The sequence below is a fragment of the Ylistrum balloti genome, unplaced genomic scaffold (genome assembly GCF_031769215.1).
Source record: "Ylistrum balloti isolate Yb309-2 unplaced genomic scaffold, AGI_CSIRO_Ybal_v1 Utg370120, whole genome shotgun sequence".
NCBI classification, from domain to species: Eukaryota; Metazoa; Mollusca; class Bivalvia; order Pectinida; family Pectinidae; genus Ylistrum; species Ylistrum balloti.
The window spans coordinates 793,266-819,354 of NW_026782137.1; the positions used below are offsets into that span (position 1 = coordinate 793,266).

Consider the following 26,089-nt stretch of genomic DNA (forward strand, 5'->3'; position numbering starts at 1 on the left):
CCATATAATAACATAACATAGAGTATAATGATTCTAGTCTGCTGCTATACAACGGCTTTGGTAAGATGGTAAAAATAGGCCCAAATTATGTAACTCCCAATTCTTGCTGACCCATGGATATTTGAATGGCTGAGTTTTTGCAGACTGAACTTTGTTACCCATGAGCTCTCAGTTTGCCATAGTTCCAGTCATGTTTGCTAAGGGTTGTTAGCCATACCTTCTCAACATTATGTCCTTCAGCACTATGATAGCCATAGCTCTCGGCTTTTGGTTACTCCTAAAGTGACTAGTACCACTGTCAAAACTTGTTCATAATTAATGTCACATTATTTGCTATTTGTTATGTAAATTGATTCCAATTATTTTGGTGTGGTGTACATTATCTATATAATGGTTTATTTATAAATAATTTGCCAAATAACTGTGATTTTTTAATGGTCAGTGGTTTTAACAGGCTGATTCTGATGTGCAAATAGCTAGTTTTTCCAACACTACATGCGAGATGAAGCTTTGCGTTGTGCCTGCAGTCAATTGATTTCAGTGCAGTATTTTAAAATTGAATGCATAGATTTAAAAACAATGCATGGCAGTATGTATAGAGGGCACAAAAATGTTTGATAACTGTATCAATATTCATCTTGCCAAAGTGAAGTTTTAGACCAAATGTCATAATGATACATTTTTACTACTGGACCCTGTCCTTATAATCCCAGCTGATGTCAAGTTTATATATATATATATATATATCAAACATGGCCATACAGTCAGAGTCATGTTTCATACCAGCCCTTGTCCCTTTTACCCAGAATTATTGTACTGTGTAATATTTGTACATTCAAGTAATATTAGCCATTAACATATAATAGCTGATTTTGTTAGCTGATGTAATTTTAAAAGATCATCTATTTATCTAAATTTGTCAATATATTTCGTTTTCTGAAGAGGTTTAAGTAAGAAACAAAGGAACAATATTACTAACCTACAAGGAACTTTGAAAATAGTGAAATTGCTTGTAAATGTATATTAATACTACAGCATAGAGATAATTCTCTCTTCATAAGACCTTAGATTATATCCAGGACCTCTATATTTTAATACAGGCCATGAAAGTCTTTTTCAAGATTCACTAGACAGTAAATCTGGTCTAACCAGTCGAACCATTAACACCATAAAACAAAGTGGCCCTGATTTCAGCTTCTGAAATATGGAAGATTACACCATGGCCATGCACATTACCAGGTATCATGAAGATCTTCCATTCATTTTCATTCAAATGAGATTCATAAAACAAGACTTGGCATTTTTGCATTTGGTGAGGTAAACTGAATATATGGAATGGAAATAATATGAGATTACTCTTGTACCATAACATATATTTTTGCTTATGAAAACAACATTTCGTTAGACTGATACACAATCTAAACTGGAATTACATCACAATAGCAACTATGGGAACCTTCAGCCAATCAGAGCTCAGTTTGGTCACATTACACATTTAAGTAAGCATATACATTGATAAAGGGATAACAGGGCAATTATGCAATTTATATTCATATTCATCAAAATCGGTGAATACAGAATGGGTAGTATTCCCCATGGTAAACAATATCCTATTTGATAATGAAGAAATGCTGAGAACTGTAATTTTGTATTGTATTTGATAATAAATGGAAATGAAAAAAGAATAGAAATTATTTGTTCATCTTTTTATTCTGTGATAAGTGATGATGAATATGATAATTGTTATGAATGAATCCCCTAGTACAGGATGTCACCTTGATGAAGGCGAGATGAATTTCACTCAATGAAATTATATCCTGACCCACATCACTTTCCTCGTCTACTGATGTGTAAAATACGCTCTAACATTGTCACAGCTTAAACACACTTCAAGTTTCATTCTACTGATGTGGGCAATAGCCTCTAACATTCACACACCTTATACACATCCTTACTTTGTCCTGTCCTCTTTACTTAACTTCATATGTAACTCTAATTTGATACCTAATCCCTTTTATTCTGTTCCTTTTCTCACATACACAGACTTTCTAGTACTTAACAATTCCCTGTAATCAACAGCAATCTCTAGCAGTGAAGTTTCCAGATTGCCAAGTTCTTTTCCCATCAACATCAATCTAGTATTCAGTAGAAGCCTGTATTTATAGCAGAACTGTTCCAGCTAGTCACAAACAAAATATAAAGCAATGATGCTAAAAATTGTCTGCTGAGCTGTGGTCTCACAGACATACCAGAAAATACAATAATGATCTAGATATATGCCTCTGATATGTTTTGTTGTTTACACTGTCAACATTTGGGAATGTTGATGCAGACACTTTTGGCTTTATTGTTCCTATTTGACACTCTCCTATCTGGAACATCAGCTTTTCTTTGGAGGTTTCTGTAATGATTGAGCCTGAAATCAAACGATCATAGCAAGTGTTCATAAAAAAGAACATCCAAAAATTCTAAATCAAATCTGACCTGAAAACATTAAGCTGAAGTAAATATGTATGGACTAATTCTATTTTCAGTGAAAATGGGAAAAATTCTATATACTTAAAAGTATGAAAAAGTATTCCTTTAAACTTTGCAATTAGAAAATTTGTCTTGAGAAAGGAGACAGTTTGTGCTCTTTGGTTTAATATCACCATTTAGATTAAGAACTATCAAGCAGTTTCCTCAAGCTTTCAGAATTTAAATATATCAAATTAATATTTCCAAAATCTAAAAACCTGTACTAAACATCATTCTGGTTACTTTCATATCAATTTTGTTTGAAGAACAGAGGTAATTCAGAATGATGATTTTAAATCTGTCATCCTCATATAAAATCAGTTTTCATTCAGAGTGTTTCTATAAGGTCCACAGTAATATGTTGTCTGTGTATGTACCTCTGACATGCCACGCTGACTCATCATCATGGTGACCCTGGAGTTGTAGAGGTCAAACACAAACTGTGCCATGTGAGACATGTCTTCCATCACCATTACATTGCCCTCTGGTGGCTCTGTGATCTAAAAACAAAAATAAAAACATTCAATTTATTATAACAGTTATGTTTCAAATAATACTGCTATTTCTTTTTATTTGTGCGTAACTTAAGATAAGTTTTGATAAATTGCAGTGGGTATTTTTAATTTTTCATATTAACTTGAATTGTGCCATAATCATTCAATCCTATACATAAGTCCCAGTTAAAAAATCTTGAACTATAACACAAGTGCAATAATTCAAATATTTTCCTTTTTTATACATGACTTTCAAATCAATATTATATAAAGAGATTTTTTTATTCAAGAATACAACCAGATACCGATAATAAAAGGGTTTATCCCAATTTTATCTTTAACACATTTCCTAGTTAAACAAAAAGAATATGTCACTAACGTTACGCTGGGTGGGATACATCTCTTGAGGAACGATCTGTAACTTCTGAGGACGTGACATTAGCTGAAAGTTAAAACAATCAAAAATTAGTAAACAGCAACAAGAAAGTGCTTACTGGATAATCCATGATCAAATAAAATCCCTTCACTAATTTGAAGTATGGACGGACTGAAAAGAATTTGGCTGAATGAATCTATTAATGTCATGTTTCCCCAAAATGCATGAAGCCTTATATTCTTTGCCTAGATTTCAATACCTCTGATAGATTTTGGACTAGGACCATTATATAACAAATATTTGTTTAATTACATCTATTATCCTTACATTAATATTTTTTCATGGGGCTAAATTTTCTTGCCTTTTTAAACAAACATTATTTTGTGGGCACCTGATTTAATGGATAAACATAGCTCCATCAATCTTATTCTAACTTTAACAGATCATGGAAACATGAATTGGTGGATTAAGAACACCCACAAAATAAATGAAAATATTACAATATTGATACAATGTCTTTCTAAAACATGTTTTCCTCCAAAGTAAATTTTGGTACAGGAGTGGATATATTTTACCTTATTGAAGGCTGGAGTCAATTCAAAACAGTTACTGAATAGACTGACTCGGCCGAACACATACAGGCCCAACCTAGCTCGAGACATAGCCACCACCAGACGTCTCACATCTCTGAAGCAAACAAAGGATACATATACACATGTATTTCATCACTCACAAATAATCCTTAATCTCAGGAAAAATATTAGAATATTACCTCCAATTTCAAAATTTAAAAAACAGGTGCAAAGGCAAATCGATTCTTCATTTAATATAAAACAAATCAAATAATATATTACTTTTTATCTATGCTTGAATCTGCACTGGGTATATTCTATTTTTAAACAAGGAACTGACTTAGTCTTCTTACAGACATTTACCACTACACATTTAAAACCAAAGCCTTGAACAGCTCAATATATTCAGGATAAGCAACAGTTTTTAAAGGCATGAATCAAACTGAATTTTGCATAAAAAAAATATAAGTTTAGAGGTATAGGAATCTGAGCAGTCCTGAATACAGAGATTAAGACGGTTGTCCAGCGTTTGTCCTATGGATTGTGGCGATGAATTATTGCTATAGACTTATTAATGAAAGAGTGCTTGCAGACTGACCGTAAGTGACCAACAGTCTTGGTCCTGACCAGTGACAGGATAATGTAATCATTTTGCTGGCCCTGGTATCTGTCCACAGTGGTCACCTGTAAAGGGAGATAAACAAACATAACTTAGGAACAGTTCTACTGTTTTCACAAAACATCAAATGCATATCCCTACTAAAAAAGTTATTTTTCAGTAAAATATTTGGCACAAGATTTATCAACAATCAACTACACCAGGTAGTATTCTCCAAAATAATTGACTCTCAAAATAAACAAACATATTCCGACAGGTGACAAAAAACATTTTTGGGTAAAAAAACAACTTAAATTTGGTTTTCATCAACAGAATTTGCAATTGACATGCCAGGGTAACTTGCCTTGTGTGGCTGTCCAATAAAGGGATTCTTTCCGCACCGCTGGTAGATAACATCACGTATCAAATGTTTCTGTCCATTGTACGTAGTAAGGATGGCAATCTTATCAGCGGGATAGCCCTGCATCCTCATGTACATAAATAGTGCCACAGCATACTCTGCCTCAGCCAGATTCTGTTGGGCATCAAGATATTTTACATTGAAAATGAATGAAGTGTAAAGTTATATGTCTGTAAATTGCAGTACAGTAATTCTAATTCAGTAAACTTTTTCAAAATAGAAATAAATGGAAACTCAAATTCACATGTTATAAGAATGAACTCCTTTATGAAGTTACAAATTCATGCTACAGATGTTGAGACAATTTTTTTATGTTTCCGACTTAGATGGAAAACGAACAAAAAGTCAAACCAAAAATTCAATAAAGTAGATATTACCTCAAGGGAAAGTTTAGTTCAAAACACACAAAAATCAAAGTTAGACATGAAAAAAGAACCTGTGTAAAAATTCATCCTATTCTCGACCGAGAAACTGACCTAAATACAAGGTCTAGTCAAAGTGATAACTGACCAATAGATATAGAACTATTGTGTTGGCATCATATCAAGTAATGTGTGACAGGAAGTATCATATCAAGCTATATATGTAAAGAAACTCTGAGATGTTTAGGAACTGACCTGAAAGAAGTATGGGTTGGGTTGTGTCTCCCCTACACCATTGAAGTCCTGGACGTCAATGAGCTGGAAGTCATGTACAAATCCTGCATTTGCTAGTCGGTATTCTGGGTTCACCAAGACATGTGGTAGGTTCCCTAGTTTACGGTACCTCCAGTTATACAGACTTGAAATGCTGTAAATAAAACCATCATGTTTGACAATTACATCCAGCTTAAAATTACCAGTAGGTAGACATCTTCACTTTCCAGTGGTAACAAGTCATTATTGCGACAATTTAATGAGTAAGGTTGATAACAATCACTTTTTTCTGTGTTCTAAGGTTTTAATTTTTTTAGAATTCTGCTATTCATTGCCCATCAGGCAAATACTTGTCAGAGGATAATATATAAGTTCAATGTCACCTTCATCAGACAAATGACCAGTGTGAAGCATAATAGCACTGATATAACAAGATGTTGAGACCTATTCCATACCATCTTGTACACTACATGCATCTTGCTCCAACACATCATGCTGGTCATTTGTCTGATGAAGGTGACAGTGTAGTCATCAAAATCTCACATTTAAATCTTCTGCTAGTTGTGTTATAAGAACATCTATTCAACTGATATTATCAACATGAAGAAATGTTTCGAAATAACTGAGTAGAGCAAATTTTAACACATGCACTGCAGTGGATTTACCAAAATAATAAAATTATTTTTCAACTGACCTTGACCTAGCTCTACCCTGAGCATCAAGGTCGACTGTGGGCACCCCCAGTCTGACAAGGCGTGTGAAGAGTGATTGCTCCATGTTTGAGAATTTCTGGAAGGCCATGTTTTTGATGACTGGTGGCAGCTGATGATGATCTCCAATCATGATCCAGCGCTTCAGACGGTTAATGTTGTCCTCTGGGTTCTACCAAGATATAAGATATTCTAGTAAGGTTTACTTTTAAACACACTGATTTTATAAAAGTTTGTTACTTCTAAGACTGGTTTATAGTATTATCATCATACAGATGTGTAAAATCAGGTAGTGTTAAACTTGCTTTTTTAAAACTAAAATCTGTTCTTTTAATGGCTATGAATAAATTGGTTGAAAAGGTTGGTCTCATTTTGAAAATAAAGAAGAAATACTTCAATTGATACAAAACAAATATATTGTATATTTAATATCTAATTGGACCAATCATATCAACTTACCACAGTAGTAAGATCATTACGAATAGGGTGAGGAATGCAATGAATGTTGTATGGTCAGTGTAGACAAGCTTACCTGTAGCAGGAAGGCAATGAATGTTGTATGGTCAGTATAGACAAGCTTACCTGTAGCAGGAGGGCAATGAATGTTGTATGATCAGTATAGACAAGCTTACCTGTAGCAGGAAGGCAATGAATGTTGTATGATCAGTATAGACAAGCTTACCTGTAGCAGGAAGGCAATGAATGTTGTATGATCAGTATAGACAAGCTTACCTGTAGCAGGAAGGCAATGAATGTTGTATGATCAGTATAGACAAACTTACCTGTAGTAGGAGGGGAATAAATGTTTCAATCTCAAGAATCTGGGCTGACTCCTCCATCAAAATATTGTCAAACTGAAACAAAATATATTCTTTAGTTCAAAATATTTTACTTACTGAAAGGAAAAAATTGTGTGTCTTATCAAATATTCTGCAAAAGTTTTAGAGCAATACTGAGACATATGTTAAGTATGCCAAAGATAAATTAAAGCTCTATAAGGCAGCTCAATGTGTAGGAATATGTGTTCTATCAAGAGAGAGAAAGTATAATGTGTTAAATACCAGTCACTATGATAATACCTGAACCTGATGAGGTTTTATCCAAAACTGCAGTAGGTATAAAAATTTTCTGCATCACAAAAAGTTAATAATACTAATTTGTAAAAGCTACCTTGAAACCAGCTGCTACAAGATCACGACGTTTAAGTGCAGCATGTGTACAGGTCATGGCGATGATTTTGGCTTCCTTAATTAACAAGTAATTTGCCCTGTCAGCACCACTGCGTAGTAACTCAAATGCTCGGAACTCCTTTAAACAACAAAGATTAAGATAGTCTATTTAAATACTGATACATATCTGAGATCAATTATATATCTCCGTCACATTCTGCAACATAATCTCATTCATGGGAATTGCTAAAAAAGAGATGTAACAAAAAATCAGAAGAGCTTATCTGGATAATCATTGCTCAACATACAGATTTTTTTTGTTCAGAACCCAACAACTAAACCTTTTTCTGTATATGTTTCTACCTTTGGAAGCACAGCAGTGCCTTGATGTTTTTAGTGACATATGTAAAGGTAATTGAATGATATGGAACAGCAGAGTTTGGTAAATGGTTGATGATTGAAGGCACAAAATACAGATATGTATCTATGCTCAATATAAAATGCTAAGAAGCCTATCTGTTACAATATACCTCAATCTGTGTGAAGATCTTCTTTATATGCCTGAAACAGCCTTCTGCTATGTCTAAATCTTGTTCATAGAAGCGCCCCTTGAAAAGTGGTTGTGGGGCGTTGCTGAAGAATACCGTAAACGGGAACAAATCTTTGATGTTTTCTGGCTCCTTATCCTGTCAAATATAATAACAATATCAATTCTTTTTCCGTAAAATCTTAGTTATGTTTGGTTAGCAAACATTAAGACCTATTATTATATATTATATGGAAAACATATCAAATTCAGAGTTGACCGTTGTCAAATAATATGTATCTTTTTTTAAAGTAATCATCTCTACTTATTTTGATTTTTAAGCATATTCCATTTAAGACATGTAACTATCCTGGTTCTTACCTTAATTTGACGAAGCTTGCTGAGAAATTCCTCCCACCTTGCTAAAACCTGAAACATAAGAACATCTCAATAGTCATCCGATTCTGTTTAGTTCTTTTTCAGATTACATCTCTCCTAGAGAACCAACTAACATCACTGACTTGTATACAGATGTTTACTTACCTGGTAAAGGAAGAAATAGGAAGCTGTTTCACATGTGTAGGAAAGGTCACCAGGTACGCCCAGACTGTCCTGTAACCGCCCTACTTCCTGCAGCAGCTCTAGGCGTTGTGCTAACACATAGTTCACTCGGCCATACCTTACGAAATATATAACATATACAATACAGAGGATGGTTAAGTTTTGGTAACTTTTTCATAAGCATTTAGCAATAATTGTCATTTTAAAGGGGAAATAAAACATAATACAAAGATTTGTGTACATTATTTTACATAACACTAGGTTTGAACTTTTCTCAATGATATCCATCAAGATATTATCAACAATATTTTATTTCCGACATTAACACATCACAAGTACAATTACAAATATGATACTTAATAGAATCCATCTGCATATGAATATACTTGTCAAAAAATGGTATTTGTTTTTTTATACCTGCCCAAGTTTGTATATAGTGCTTGTATTTCAAAGTTACGATATAAAAGTTTGCCAATTTTTCAAAGTTTTAGTAAAATTTTAGCATCAAATCTAATTTTTGATCAATGATAAGAAAGCTTCCTGATAAACTGTAATGTACAAGATTTAAATAAAGATGTGCTCTTTATTAGCACAGATAATGAAAAAGGTGCAAATAAATCTTAATTTTTGTTAATTAATCGACCTACACACCGACTGAAATCTTTCTCAGTTTCTAAGGCCTCCTCTCCATGACCAAGACGTAACAGATGGCGTTCATCTATATCAAGGGCCATGATTTTCTCAAACAGCTGGTTCAAAGCCTAAAGGTCAACAGAAGTCATAACATTAATATTTCACTCCAATATCTCAGGGTGACATCTGTGTTGACTTTTACACACAATGCAAATGTAATTGGAACTCAAGATTTCTGTTGATAAAAAGCATAAATAGCATGGGACTTGTACTGTTGAATTACATGGATTCCATGTTTGCAATGGAACCAAATAGCTTATACACCAAACTGTCAAAGAATGTACAGACAAATATTTCAATAATCAACATAGTAGTATATTAAACTCTCATATTCTACTTTGCCTTTGCCAATTTAACTGAATTCACTGGTTGGTTATCAATCTGGATTAGAGAGAGAGAGTTCTGACAAAGAAAAATGCGCAAAACTGCAAAACTTTGAAGAATTTCAAAGGTTTCAAGTGCAGGACTTTTACACTTTACTAAATCTTCTATTCTGTTTCTTTTTGAGAGATAAATTTTTGTTTAAACAGTCTCTTGCAATGTATATTTAACTTTGGTATCACATTTAAATGAGCCTGTATTGTGACATAAAACTGTCTACAAAGTTGTGATGATTCTAAATCTAGAAGTCTACAAAAATTGTTGTCAAACCTTACCTGATTGGAATGAGTGACAATGATTGTACGCTGGTCGGGGAAGTTGTGATAGAGACAGGAGATGATCTGTACAGCAACATCAGTTTTACCAGTCCCAGGGGGTCCTACAACCATTGTCAAGCCGGGCTGCATCCCTGCTCGCACAGCCTCAATCTGGGTTGGTGTGAACAAAATTTGGTTCCTGGAGACATAAACATACAATTGTTACAAACACCTATTCTACGGTTTTCACATACTGTCTGTAAATCTATTTGTATCTTTAATGCCAAACAAACACCTATCGAACAGTTTTTACATACTGTCTGTAAATCTATTTGTATCTTTAATGCCAAACAAACACCTATCTAACAGTTTTCACATACTGTCTGTAAATCTATTTGTATCTTTAATGCCAAACAAACACCTATCGAACAGTTTTTACATACTGTCTGTAAATCTATTTGTATCTTTAATGCCAAACAAACACCTATCGAACAGTTTTCACATACTGTCTGTAAATCTATTTGTATCTTTAATGCCAAACAAACACCTATCTAACAGTTTTCACATACTGTCTGTAAATCTATTTGTATCTTTAATGCCAAACAAACACCTATTCAACAGTTTTCACATACTGTCTGTAAATCTATTTGTATCTTTAATGCCAAACAAACACCTATCGAACAGTTTTTACATACTGTCTGTAAATCTATTTGTATCTTTAATGCCAAACAAACACCTATCGAACAGTTTTCACATACTGTCTGTAAATCTATTTGTATCTTTAATGCCAAACAAACACCTATCGAACAGTTTTCACATACTGTCTGTAAATCTATTTGTATCTTTAATGCCAAACAAACTCCTATCTAACAGTTTTCACATACTGTCTGTAAATCTATTTGTATCTTTAATGCCAAACAAACTCCTATTCAACAGTTTTCACATACTGTCTGTAAATCTATTTGTATCTTTAATGCCAAACAAACTCCTATCTAACAGTTTTCACATACTGTCTGTAAATCTATTTGTATCTTTAATGCCAAACAAACTCCTATCTAACAGTTTTCACATACTGTCTGTAAATCTATTTGTATCATTAATGCCAAACAAACTCCTATTCCACTTATATATCTGATGTCTTTAATTCTAATTTTTCATGCCACAATTATTTGAATGACCAGATTCTTGTCTGTCAAGTTACAGGGACAATTTAGTCAAAAATAAATTTGACATTAGACAGAAATCGACCAATAAAGGAATTTTCAATTGTTGATTTGCATTATTTTGTTGTTGTTGTCAACCATGGTCAGTTTATTTCATGTTGGAAATGAATATAATGTTAGTTCAATACAAAATATAGCAACATCTGTGCAAGAAACTAAAAGTCTTGTAAAAATATTTACCACAGGGAAAAAGCAGAATATCTTAATATCCACTGTCATAATAAAAAGGATCTCCTATCACTGATAGAGTTTACTTGTGTGTCTTATTTCATTTCAAATTGAATACAACATATAGTATTACTTTTTAGGTTGATTGTAGGGGTAAGGTCCTCTGTTTGGGATGGTGTGTGGTTCCACTATAATCTTTTTCATCACTTTTGCATCTTCTGTATCAGCTTTCCTCTTCCCTGTCTCCTCTTCCTGCGGGAACTTTAACCTGCATGAATGATAAATGAAAGATACTCACTGGTTGAAAATGGCCATCAATGAAATTTTCAAAGTAAAGAAACAACATTTGGTGTGATTGCTTGCATCAATATGAGTCCCAACTATAAGCAATGCTAATCTAGAATGTTTTGATGAATGATATTGACAGTTTGATGATGTATAAGGTTATTCCATGTCATTGCACTAAGCAAAATTTAGTCAAAATATGTACAACCTTTCTAGAAAAGAAGACTTTTAAAATTAAAGTTACTTAAGTTGGAAAATCCACTAATGATACCGTGGTATATTTTGCCAGACCCTTTTGCTAAAAAAGGTTACATGTTTGTATTGATGTGTTGTAAACTGAATTTGTTCCTTTATTGCAAAACTCACAATTAGCATGATGACCTACATTTACATGTTTTTACTTGATTTTCATTTTTCTTGTTTCATATATTCGAAGAGCAAGCCAATCCATATGCTTATAAATAAAAGACCAGTACCAGACAGTGATTAACTGTATAACAGAAGACAGACCAATTCAACAAAGCAATCTAAAATATATCAAGTATTGTTTTCAATACCAATTAATTTTGCTTACATAAAGTAACTGTCCTTAAAATTTCAATTTGTAAATCAGGAGTAAAAATCGTTTGAAAAGCAATGAAACTTTATACCGTACCTAAATGGTGGTACATGTTTGTTGACATCATCTGTGCAGACTCCTACGCTGTGGTCAGGAAAACTGGCCCTCAGGTGGTCTATGTTTAAGAATGTGTCATTCCAATCAAGGGAGGTAATCTTATTTGGCATTCTGTTGAAATAAAAGGAATGACTCATGACCAATAAGTGTTAATTTTCAAAATAACAAAAAAACTGCAATGTTTTAAGTGTCTGAATCTACTACAATTGTTTACCTTTTGTATCAAAAAGACAGATTTTCAATCTTGTTCATTTTTGTCTAATTGCCTACATTAAGTGACAGAAGGATTACGCACTGTGAATAATGTGCTGCATTCGGTTCACCATAGCCGAGAATAAGGTCGTGAAGCCAGTCTGGAACAACACAGGATGTGTTCATCAAATCACGCATTGTCTCCAAGACGGCTTTAAAGTTGTTCTCCTTGGGTTTCCTTCGCATTATCACATTAAATGTTTCATACACATCCTGTAACAGTTAAACCATATTTTAAACATCTTTTACTGATAAAACAACTTACAGGATTGACCAATAGATAAAGCCTATACTAGCTCAATCCTGGAACAAGTATGGCTTGTTAGTGTCACATATTATAATTGTAATATCACAGAATGAAGAACAAGTTTTGCCTCCTCTCAGAGACTTATCAAGATTTACAATTTTTATATCAACTAATGACCAGACACCAAAAACAGGACATTTAAAACTACAAATGATTAAATGGCATTGTTGCTTGGATAAAAACAACCAACAGGTCCAATAGTTTTATTTCAAAAACAGATATAAATGAAACTGCAGGAGTGTCAACATTAGACAATCAATGTCTAAGTTTTACCTCATCTCCATCCACAGCACGGGCCATGTCCTGTTGATACTGATTAGGATCAAGGAAGACTCTGAATGTCCTCATGTCACCTGGTATATCTGGACGAGGCTCTGGTCCTAAAATCAAATACAAAGTAATGACAGACATGTTATTTCATGACACTTTTCTACCTCTTACTGTTAAAGTCACTGCTTAGGTGGCTGATGATATACAAGTTTGCTATGGCATTGCTCATAATGTAAAATAAATCAAAATCTGTCCAACCTTTCTAGAAAAATAGACTTTTAAAAGCAAAGTTGCTTATGTTGGAAAATGGCCAACAATTACAAAGTCAAAGTCATTGCTTAAAGGGTAAACAAATAAATTTGTATATGAATAGGACAGAAATATCATTAGCATTTCTAAGTTTGAATCTGAAGCCTAATACAAATCAGGCAGAAATTTCTTTTATTACTTTTAATATATATATGATTTACACTCGGAAAATATTTACAGTCCTTAATTGATTTTATCATCCATCTTGAATCCTTGTTATAAATCTCAGTGTTTCTGTGGTTATGACTTGCTTGGTTGATGATATGATTTTTTCTTCAATCATATTGATTCATATTTAATCATTCTTTGGTATTACCTTCTTCAATGACCTTGCCCTCTGCATCCAGCATGCCCTCAATTTCACAGCCTCTGACATACACAAGTCCAACTTGTGGAATGAAGGGCATTTCATGGTTGTATTTTTGCTGGATAGCTAGAGTAGGTCGCAGTGTGATAAGGAATGCCACATCATGTTTCCTCAGCCCTGTACATAAACACATAAGTATTCATAAACATGTCAAAAGAAATGGGTTTTCTTCATCCATTCAACATATAGGATTTCTAACACTGTTTATTCATTTTATAAGGCTTTTAGGGGATATTTTTTCTTGAAGACAAATAGTATATGAAATAGGTATTTTTGTTTTCACTTGAAATTTCCAAATATTGAAAAGAGAAAGAACTCAAAGAAAAAGTAATACTCTACAGAAATGTTACATTTATTACCAATATCAAAAGAACATTTTAAATGTTTCTAAACCCTGGTAGAAGTAACCTACCTTCCCACTCGTTCTTAACATGTTCCCTCACACTGAGACTGACGGTGACATCTGCTCGTACCTGGGCTGGATGATTCTCTCCAATTAGAGGCTTTGCCACCTAAAGATCAAAGACAGTCAAAGACTTGCAATGTAATAAATCTACATTTGAAAGATATCTAATATTTTTTGTTGGGAATCTTAATGTAAAAGTCTAAATTCTTAGTCTTAGTGCAGTTAAGACCGTTAAGATAAATATATGCAGCAAATGTCGAATACATACATTTGACATTAAAGAAATTTGTGTTATCAATTAAAAATTCAAAACATTGAACTAAAATATAACTGCCTGAATTTCTAAAAGAGTGGGGCCATTATATAATTATTCCAACACAGAGTCAGATACTACCACATACCACAAGAGTATAACTTACCTCCACAACATTAAAGCCTGATATTGGCTGTGCCATTCGTGCCCATCCACCAAACAGACAGCTGCCATCCTCTGCCTTCCTGTTAATTTTTACTTATACAGTAACTACATGTCACTTCAACAACGACGACACTAACCGGTAACAGGATAGAAATCTAGTGAACGGGTATCTTATTTATCCTAGTAAAGGAACGTTTCTGGCAAAAAGCTCACAGATATTTCAGTTCTAAAGAAATGTGAAATCTAATCAACATTATTTCAGTATAACTAAAACACTTTACTAAAGAATTCACCATCCAACCTTACCATGGCTTTAAGTGAGACACAGCATCTTCAATGTCTTGTCGAATTTCATCTGTAATAGAAATAAGGTAAAATTTAAGGATACTTTACATCTGTAAAGATGGAGGAATGTATCATTTTTCAGGTTTCAGATTACATATATCTGGTCTGAACGGAGAAACGATTGCTGGTCTGTTAGGTTCCAATTCTGCATTTACTATACCTAGTGTATCTGTCCAACCTAGCATGAAGAAATGTGTTTCACTCCTTCAATCTTTTCATTTTAAAGACTTTTCCATCAACAAAAATGACACTTTGTTTTACAATAAAATTTCTTACATGTAGATTCCAATCTGAACAGATGAAAATTCTTGAGCAAATAATCATGTAATGTCAGAAACTGCAGATTGAGCTTTGGCAGAGCAAGACAACCTGAAAAAAAAAAATCAATTTTAGAAGTAATCGTCGTATATCATAAAAGCAGTCTTTGCTGTCACATTGAAACAATTTAGAAAACAACTAATTTTTTTTTTATTTTTTATTTTCATTAGCATTTCAAATGTATACAGTAAATCTTGAATAACCAAGATCACAGATAGAAAGAAAAGGTAAAAATATGGGGGATATAAAACAGAACAATATGATAATATTCTCAATGACATATTTCCATCAGTCTTATCTCTTTACAGAAGAAATTTCAGTGTCAACTTTAATCCAGATCTGCTGGTCGGTGGTTGATTCATACTTACTGTCCCCAGAGTAAAAGTCTGTTGGTACGATGTTCTCGTCCCAAATAATGTCTTCTGTAGGATACAGTGGCATTTCATTGATCTGTTCAAGCTGGGATCTTCTCTTCTCATGACGAGTGACCTGACAGATTTAATATATGGATGGAGATACTTACTGTGATCAAATGTTTGTAGTATGAAACACAGAAACATAGAAACATTTACCAAAGAAAACATAAAGAAACTGAGAAGACATCACACTCACCCATATATTTATCTTTTATTAATAATCCAACCCCTTCACATAAACCTTTATGTTTATTCTAAAACTCCCCTCATGCAATTATTCATAATTCACATCTCCAACTCACATATTTTCATGTTTAATTTAGTTGTTCATTTCAAGACTTTGTGTTGGTTATGTTTAAATCATGGTACATTAATTACAGCTTTAAATAAGTCATAACATCGTGTATTTTTTTTCATTTGCAATTAAATCAAGCTCAGAAAAAAAACAGTATTGATAGTACCCCTCAATGAGTAAATCAGTATTATTATTATATCACATACCAACAGCTCCATCATGTAATCCTCTTTCTGTGTCGACTCTTCTTCCTCTTTAATCATCGGTAGCTGGTGTATGTAGGCCAGGACTCTGTGTAGGTCTGATTTGCTGTAAGTTTAAGATAGAGAAAATAAACAAATGCAGTCAGTAGGGGATTTAGACAACATAAAACTCCTCTCTGTAACACAATGCAGATTTATAAACATATTTCACACTCTCGTTGCCCTACACCTAGTGCCGTACACCTAGTTTCCTTTCAAGATGGAATTAGAATTCTTTTCTTTGAAAATGGTGTTTTAATTACAAGATATAACCGGAATACTACTAAATTCCCAAGCAACTATAGCCATTATAGCTAATGATGGAGCTCAATAAATTGGTTCCTTGGCACTTGATATAGTCATAATCAGGAAAAGTTTCATCTAGTGATGACATCGTTGGTTCTTAATCACAAATAATCTAAGAATGGCTTAATTAAAAGATTTACATTCATCACAAAGTACCTTAAACATTTGAAGAATTTCAACAAGGATTCTCTGCTGTCTACACTTGCAACATTGGAAATGGCAAAACTTCGCAGGTCATCTGAGAAGTATCGAAAGGCAACTTTCTACAATTCAAACAAAACACAGGGCTTAACCATCAACATTTTTATACATTAATACTCCAAAAATAAAAAGACATCCAAAATAATATTTTTTATCTGTTTTCAACTTTGTGTACTGGGTATATTGCTATAATCACTTTGAGATAGGGTCTTGTTGCAGTAACCAGTGACTATCTCACTGAACAACATAGGGAAGGCCCTTCACATGTCATCCAGAACAAACCAGGTTATCTTGACTAAGGACATGTGTACAACTGCAAAAGACGGTTGTCCTCTCAACTTCCTGAGACACAAAACCACCTGGTTACAGACAAAACCACACAGCCTGAACCATCACCTTAGGTGGTACAGTCAATCAAAGGTTCTACCTATTAACCTATTGAAGCCACTGATAAATAGCAAATCTAATCTGGCTGCATTGTAAAACCTACAGCATTGAAATACACTAAGGATTTTTCAAAATGATTTTCAGTCCTCATAACATAAAACACTACATTATATTCCTTTCAGTGTTTCCAGTCTGTTGTTGGATAAATGAAGCTCAGCAAGTGCAATTTACATCAGGCCTTTACTGATCATGATAATACCTGCAATAGCTAGGACAAGAATTTGAGATTGGCTCAATTAACAAGTAATATAGCCAAACTTATTTTAATCATTAAAATCTTAATACATAGTACAACTACAACCTTATACAAAAAAAGAGATAAGCCCCAAAATACATCATTATTAAAAACTACGTTAATCAAACACTTTTACAATTCATTAATCAATTTCCATATTTAAAAAAACTTTGTTGGATTCACACTTAAAACCTTAGGATATAGTTTTTATATTGTGTAATACAATTTTCTGAACAAGTCTGCCTTCTTCCTTCAATAACATATTCCTATCTTATGTTTAGAAAGCAGACCTTCCCCAGAAAACAAAATTCAAACAAAAACAAAAATCTGACAAAATTATGACGACAGCTCAATAATCAAGTTGATTTTATACAAAAACAAAATGTGTGCATGAAACTTTCATCCATGTCAGCCAATCATGAAGTCTGTACAGTTCTGAATGTGTGGAGACATATTTCAGGCTCTCATTCAAAAGTATCATTCTATGAAGTAAATCTTCTGATAGATTTTCACAAAATTTTCTTTTATCCAAATCTGGTTTTTTCAGATTTGTTAATTTTTAAAGTTTAAAAAACTCTGCTCACCAATTTGAGTTTTGTATGTGATTACCTGTAGAGCTAGCACCCTATTGTAATGGAGGTCTATTCTGTCATGGATTGTTAGAGCTTCTCCTGTCTGGTCATCAATCTCAAACTCAGCATACCGTTGCAGCATCTCAAGGAGCTAGCCAAAGACATTACAAAATTTGAAAGTTGACATATATTACAGTTCAGATAAAATTGAAAACATTCTTTGTTGAAGTGAAATTATCATCTGCTTATCATCATATTTGATACAAAGTAGAAATACATCATATCATATCCTGTCTTTTGTTGACTCATTAGAAACTTTCCTCGTTTCATGATTTATTTCAAACTGCAGAGATCTTACTTACATCCACACAACAAAATGATTAAGGTATTTGTTTATATAAAAAAAGATCTTCACTTTAGACTTTATAAAACAGATATAACTCATTTCTAAATACTTTGACTAGCTATCCATCGTCAAATTTAAGGTCTTGCAGATGATTTGGAAAAGTTGTTTCTATCAACAAATGACTGCATTCCAAGACAATTGATTAAATATAAAAGGTTCTGTAACTACCTGTGTTAGATTCTTAAAGGTTATAATAGCGAGTTCACAGCTTACCTCACCAAACAGTTTTCCTTCCTTTCTTTTGACCAACATGGACATCTGGCACCTGACTACTAGGTGGACATCGTCCATTAGGGCATTGAAGAATCGTCGTGTGGGTAGTTGGCTCTCAATGTCAATCATAAGTTCCATAAAGCGTTCACAATACTGTACTTTAGTATGGGCTAACTTTCCTGTAAAAGTAGAACACACCACCCATGATTCTGTTCCTGTTTTAATGGACAAAGTGGTAAATGCTATATCAAATCTAAATTTCAGACTATTGATGTTAAAACAAGTTTTGAAAACATCAGAAATAATCAACTAATTTTATAAAACTTCCCAAAGTTTAACTCTATCAAACCACATTATATTGAAGTTAACCTCCAGGTAAACACAGTTGAGGCACAAAGTACTGCCACACACATTACAAATTTGAAAATTGTGGGTAATTACACATGAAAGTGAACAAAATCATATATTTTATCCAAAACTTAAGCTGCATATAATATGGTACTTCTGATTGTGACTACAATAAAGTTAAAATTTTAAGCTAACAGAATTTCACTGGCTTTTCAGCACAAGCAGTTTGAATATATACGAATTTTATGTACTGTTACACAACACATCTGAACTGATAAATTATTAATACCTGATTCTGTTATTGAGTCCAAGATATTAAAGAACTTTTTCATCAAATTAGACATGAAGTTCCGCTCAAACTGTAGTCTTTTTAACTTTTCTGCACCAACTTTAGCATCATTTTTCTGTATGAGGTTGTAAAATTTCTTGTATTTAGCATTTGTTTTGAACAGTTCTTCTCTTCTTCCCTGAAACACACAAAAAAAAACATTGTACGACAATCTTAAATGTAAAAAGCACATTTATTATCAAACTATGAAGTGTCAAAAAACTTGTATCATTTGATCTGACCTCTACAAATGACCTTCAACATTAGTCTTTTAGTCACATGTACATAAATCAAAACATTACCATTAAAAGCCAGTTTATATCCAAAGTAACTGTAAAATAATGAAATATATCTACAAGGATCATAGACAAATTGAAAAAGTTACTTTTCTTATAATGAAAAGTGAAACCAAAGCTCAGCCAATCCAGCAGTCAAAATTTCATTACAACAGTATCATGTAATCAGGATGTAATTTATGACCTTGACCTAATGCTACAATGGCCTTACAATCCAGGTTATTCCTGCTATCTTTCTTTCATATTTCATTACACAAAGATCTGAAAACACAGCACAAAAATACATACTGGTAGAAGGTTAACCCATATTGGTAGAGACACCAACTTCTGGACTTGTTCTCGAATCAGGTCCATTTCCTGTGAAAAAATATGTATGTAATAACAATGAGAATGGTTACAAAATGACTTGCCCTGACTAAATGACTAATCCTATTCAGCCTAGTAAACATGAAGAGCTAAAACAAAACCATTATGTTACATTACAAATGATTCTAAGACAACACTGGCCACAGATGATAACCTAATACATCATCATCTCAGTGAAATGTTGGACATGTATGATATTACATATGCATGATAATAATATACCTAAAACACTACCTCAAGTGCCCTTAGCAACACCACTACAAGCAAAATGAAGAAGAGGAAAGGGAAAGTAAGAGATATGTTATAGGTCCCACTTCTCAGTGTCAAACACATTTTTGTCTTTTCTAAGCTCTCCACCAAGCTACTAAGTTACATTGTCCTTAATGAAATAAAAAGCCTAACCCTGATCCTTGGCTTATTTTGAGATACATGGAAAATACAAGAAAACCTCAATTTTCCAGGTTTTTTCTTAATTTGATTATGTCCTTGGACTTGCATGAGAGTGAATATTCTATTGTAAGTGAAGTTCAACACTTATTCCTGATAATACATAATTCTGTATGTAAATCATGCACACAGCATGTTACTGGTATATTTAAAGGGACATTATATGGGAGTTTGGATTATTTTTTACCAAATTACAAATCCCTCCATAAGATTTTAGTTTGAAACTCTTCATGAGCATTGAAATATTGGTAAAAGTCAATGTTTCCATCACAATTAAGTGCTATAACATTGGGGGACATTATCTATCTGGCAAGACGAAACCTACCACAGGGACCAAAGTAATCATCTACATGTGAACTATATTGATTCCGGCACTCTTATATTCACTTTAAAAACAATCTGTTAATCAGAATGGGATTCCTATTCTCTCCATCCCAATTGCTGCCTCATATTCAAAACATGTTTATGTTATGTCTCAAGAAATTCTTATTCATTGACTGAAAGTTTGAAACTTTGTCTACCACTAGATGCAATACAGATAAACAACAATATCTACACTCCGTTGTCAACTTTTAGTGATGAAAGCACAAAATGGCAGAAATAGTGTTTGTAACAGAGAAACAACAATGTCTACACTCCTTTGTCAATTCTAGGAGATAAGACAGAGAATTAATCATAGATGATAAGTTGAACTCACCAGACTGTTGAAGCAGTGAATTAGGAACATGAGTAAGTGTGTATGTTCCAGTAGGGATGTGTGTTCAGCCAGGCACACATTCAATACTTGATGAAAAAACTCCTCAAAGTTTTCTGGTTTGGCTCTGAAACACTGAAATAATAGTAACATATTTGTCAATCTGGACAAGAAATTCAAGTGTGGTATCTGTAACAAAATAGTCACATTATCTTCATTTTATAACAGGTGAAAGTGTTAATATCAAATTTGATGGTATTACTTTCTCTCCTTTACTTTCTTGATAGGTAATTTCATGATTTATAAAAACTATTATATCCCCGTAAAATCAGATAATTATGAAGCACCAACTTCAATGAGAAATTACCATGGTTACTAACCATATGTTTAATTGGAACTATTGAAATATAGTTCCTTCTTTTCCTGGCAAAAAAAATAATGTCCTAAATGCTGAGTGTCAAACAATGCAATTACAAGGTGCAATCCTTAAAACCTAGGTCAGCTTGTTGAAACCCTGTTGAAACAGTTCAGGTGGTCTGGAATTATTCCATGGTACACAAACGCACATGTACTGGATGTTGGAACTGATATATGTAGAGCTCAAAATGAGCATTTTAAGAATCTCCTGTCTAGCATAATGAGCTAAAATAAGATACCATGCATTTCACACATACTTTATAGCACAATGCTCACGGAAATATGTGCTGAAATTCTGAAAACTAACGATATTCAGCAAATTAGTTTCAGACAGGTACAACTGGACCCCTTAAACTGCTAGTGCCAAATATTCTGCAGTCAAGTCTCAATCCCGATTTATAGCTAGTGTTTTTCTTCCAGGTTCAACTGGCCCAACCATTTCAATCACTTACTTGAAAGTGACCCGAGTGTAAGGATATCAATGCCAAAACCAAAAATTTTCTAGGCAAGTTTTGTATGTATATATCTATATGTGTCGGTAATACACTGATGTCCTGATCTAATATAAATGGATCTCTTGAAAATATTGAACAAAACTAAAGTAGGAAACAGGTTGATATGAACAAAAAATTTAAATAACTACAGCACGAGGGGTTAACCAAATTTGTTGTTATAAACTGAAACATGCAACATAAAAGGTACACTTTTCTTTTGAGAAAATCATTCTAACATAGTGTCCTTTCAAAATCTTGGCTTCTCAGGTAATACTCCTTTCAATGGAAACATGAAATCATATTTTAATTCCTTCTCAATTTGGAGTTGATTGACTACCAAATTTATTTTTTTTTGTCTTACCTCCCATGGCGGAACTCTCTCTCTGAATTTCTCATTCACCATAAGAGCTGTAGATGTGATATGTGCATTGTTGGACTGCAAATAATTACATATATATATATTGTAAAAATAAAAACATCAAGCATTTCCAGCAATCAATAGCCCCATACCACCTCACAAACCTTGGTCTGAGAAAAAATTAACAAAGGGCGTAACTCCATATCAGAAGCAGTTATAAGATATACAAGATAGCTGCATTGACGCAGGGCAGCTGTTATATGATGACTAAAAATGTTGAAGAAAGTAAAACAAAAGGCACAGATTTGAACTTTGGCTTGTACATGATATTTGCTGACTGAGGTGTCAACAACATGCCTAACTTCAGTCAAGAAATATTAAATTACCTACATCATTAGAATGGAAGATGTAATGTATAGACAAATTTGACAAAGAACTTGATGCATTTTCAGTTAATTACTGAGCTGACTAACATCTCAGATGTTTATTTTGTCCCGAAATATTCTGCAAAAGTTGGATGGTTCCAACTGGTACACTAAAACAGCATTGAATACTTCGAGCACAAAACAAGTAGTTCTGTACATTGAACATCATTTTATATGACAGGGTGATAATAATATGGATCAAGGACAGGGAAAATTAACCTCGGTGGAGGTGGTCCCTGAAATGTCATACCTAGAACCAATATGACTTTATGTAAGGCAATCTGATGAGATATGGTTTTCAGAGGAAAGCATTTATCTTTAAATCATCTTCATCTTATAATTGTTTAAGTTATTTACTACATGTACAAAGTTTAAGAACTTGACGACAAAGAATATGGTGGAAAACATTTGTCTTTAAATTCTCATCATCTTATAATTGTAGGTTATTTACTATTGGAGTAAGCTTAAGAAATAGATAACAAAGATTTTGGTCAAAAAATTGTCTTTCAATTCTCACCTTGTCAGGACTGTAGTTTGGCCACAAGTAGTTTTCAAGGTATTGACTAAAATACACAAAAGAAAAATTGTTATTATCACGAAATAAAGGTTTCTATTCATGTATAAGTAATAAATCAATAACAAATAGAATACCTATACAGCAATATTTCATGGAAAAAACTTTCTAACACTTGGAGAATATGTTTTTCTTTTGAATATTGTATATAAAATGCCCTTTATGTATACAATACTCTTACCTGAATTCTAGCATCATTGTTCTTCTTACAGAAAACCTGCAAATAAAATTTCACAAATATAAGTCAAAATGCCAACATGTTTTTGTTTTAGTTTGTAGTAATCATGCACCTTCAACTGATTGAACATGTGCAGCAGTGATGAAAAAATAAACTCTACTTTATGCTAATTGTTATATTTAATTTGTGAATTAGTGTTTGCTATTTCAAACAGATCAAATACTTACCCTGTTCCTTGAAGTTCCTCTCTGTAGATATCTGCCACTATCTGTAAGAAAAAAATTGTTTTTAAATGCCGACATAGATCACTTGGAATCAGCATAATTTATAAAATGAAATGAAACTTGATATTTTATATCAACAAAAACTATAGAAAAGCACTCTCTCTCTCTCTCTCTCTCTCTCTCTCTCTCTCTCTCTCTCTCTCTCTCTCTCTCTCTCTCTCTCTCTCTCTCTCTCTCTCTCTCTCTCTCTCTCTCTCTCTCTCTCTCTCTCTCTCTCTCTCTCTCTCTCTCTCTCTCTCTCTCTCTCTCTCTCTCTCTCTCTCTCTCTCTCTCTCTCTCTCTCTCTCTCTCTCTCTCTCTCTCTCTCTCTCTCTCTCTCTCTCTCTCTCTCTCTCTCTCTCTCTCTCTCTCTCTCTCTCTCTCTCTCTCTCTCTCTCTCTCTCTCTCTCTCTCTCTCTCTCTCTCTCTCTCTCTCTCTCTCTCTCTCTCTCTCTCTCTCTCTACATGAAGAAGTTACAAAACCTTTGCTTTGTCTTCCTAATACTTACCTGAGGGTTGAAGTTTACACCATTCTTCAATGCTTCCTGGGACCAATGTTGTCGGGCCAACTGTTCAACAAAATAAAAATCCTTTAATCAACACAGACATTCTAAAATTACCATGATTGCTAAAAGTACATATGACAATCACTTATCATACTTTCCTCTTTTTGTCCCATTTTCATCACTGTTTGCATTATTAGTATTTTTCAATGGTTATTTAAACTCTTTATCAATCAAGTTATCATGAATATTGACATATAAAGAGTACTTGTGTATGAGGCACATCCCAGTCATGACACTAAATTGAAGTAGTGTTCACTATATTGCACCAAGCATCACCCTAACCTACACAGTTCATTTCAATTTTCTTACCCATTATACATTTTTTACCTGTTTTCCTTATTTTTGTTGCCCGTATTTGTCCATACCTGTGCAATGTTGTTAAGTAGCAATGATGTTATTGACATACTTATTAAGCTATTTATGCGCCATATAAACTCATCAGTTATGGTGATACCTGTCTGATTTTTTTTTTTTTCACTTGAAACATAATTCTTACCTGAGTGATGTTGTCCACCTGTATTTCCTCTACTGTCAAAGATCCCTTTTTAGGTCCTTTAGTGGGACCCTTTGATGGAACCTGTGCAGTACTCATGACAGAATGTGTGCTCTATTCCTGAAAATGAATTTTTCATATTTCACTTATCATTTTGCATTCTAAATATTCAAATAGTTAATCATAACTTTAATTGTAGTGTTTCTGCTGGATTAACAATGCATCCAAAAAGCGTTCTTGCAGTTGCATGATAAATATCTGGTTCATATATATTGTAAAATGGTACAATTGTTGTAAGGGTTAATTTCGACTCTATTTCACAACTACATTCACTTTACAAATCCTGATTTCATGGTTGGGTCTTTTTAGAGATTATTATGACACATGTACCGTAATACAATTCGCACTGGAAGGGTCAACCACAGATTTCATTATTGATCATCCTCTCTATGGCGCGATACCAATTTCATGTACAATATGACAACATGAAAGGTTTCCACGTGAATTTGTTTTACCCCAATACAACTTTTCATGATTGTCTATTATATTCTCTTATCACAAAAAAGGATTATATGGTTAATGGTTGGCAAAACAGCGCAGATGTGCATGAATGAACATTGTATGATGACATGTGCCAAAACTCTGTATACTGTGCACATGACCCATCTTAAACGTGCAATACAATACAACTCCAAAAGATAAACGTACATCAAGGAAGAGTTGACAGCAATGATATAACCGTAGTCGATAGATTATCCAGCAAACATTATATATATGTACATGCTGCATTCACGAAGTAATCTGGGAAATTTAATCTACAACTCTTGTTAATTTTCATATTGTTAAGAATTAGCTGCAATGTTATCGCTCTAACAACATTAAGATTGTGTGATACTGTGTAGTCCTACGAAGAACACCGGGTATTGATGTTGTCTTTCTTTAGTTTTCACTTTCGACCAGTCACCATTTTTTAGTCAAGTTGTATGATATGTGTCTTTACATAATCTTACGACTAAATAATACGGTTAAACAATTCATATCTAATAAACTATGTTAAACAACCTTACCTATTGGGAATAAAGATGCACATGGCAAAACAAAATCGTTTTGAAACGAACCGGAAGTTACTGAATATATTCTACTATAATATACGTAAATCGGGTCATCAATAGTCCGGAAGAGAGGTGCGATTTTGTAAACAAACCTGGCGGCTCTTCCATTTACATTCAAACAAACAAAAATAATCTTCTTTTTT

At 33.4% G+C, this 26,089-nt stretch overlaps 1 protein-coding gene across 1 annotated transcript; it reads right to left on the reverse strand.

The window, feature by feature from the left end:
- Positions 1–1,703: 1,703 nt before the first annotated feature.
- On the reverse strand, positions 1,704–25,952 carry LOC132550339 (RNA helicase aquarius-like). The gene is made up of 39 exons (XM_060214384.1): positions 25,902–25,952; positions 24,838–24,954; positions 24,285–24,344; positions 23,740–23,780; positions 23,516–23,551; positions 23,278–23,323; positions 22,339–22,413; positions 21,070–21,201; positions 19,848–19,916; positions 19,225–19,402; positions 18,588–18,766; positions 18,006–18,119; positions 16,670–16,776; positions 16,172–16,274; positions 15,623–15,743; positions 15,213–15,305; positions 14,898–14,946; positions 14,593–14,671; positions 14,180–14,279; positions 13,717–13,884; positions 13,095–13,201; positions 12,558–12,727; positions 12,242–12,373; positions 11,435–11,569; positions 9,929–10,109; positions 9,231–9,340; positions 8,562–8,697; positions 8,400–8,447; positions 8,023–8,178; positions 7,494–7,631; positions 7,106–7,177; positions 6,308–6,495; positions 5,596–5,767; positions 4,922–5,092; positions 4,558–4,643; positions 3,963–4,074; positions 3,391–3,453; positions 2,895–3,017; positions 1,704–2,416 (listed from the first exon to the last, which is right to left on the reverse strand). The coding sequence occupies exons 2-39, from the start codon at positions 24,931–24,933 to the stop codon at positions 2,381–2,383; spliced, it is 4,182 nt and encodes a 1,393-aa protein (XP_060070367.1). The 5' UTR covers positions 24,934–24,954; positions 25,902–25,952; the 3' UTR covers positions 1,704–2,380.
- Between the last annotated feature and the right edge of the window lie 137 nt (positions 25,953–26,089).

Excerpts from the sequence above, each read along its gene's own strand:
- LOC132550339 (XM_060214384.1), bottom strand. The coding sequence starts at position 24,933 with ATGAGTACTGCACAGGTTCCATCAAAGGGTCCCACTAAAGGACCTAAA. Across the intron at positions 16,275-16,669 it reads AAATTCTTCAAATGTTTAAG|CAAATCAGACCTACACAGAG; the intron begins GTACTTTGTGAT and ends TTAAACTTACAG. Across the intron at positions 12,374-12,557 it reads AATGCAGCACATTATTCACA|AATGCCAAATAAGATTACCT; the intron begins GTGCGTAATCCT and ends TTATTTCAACAG.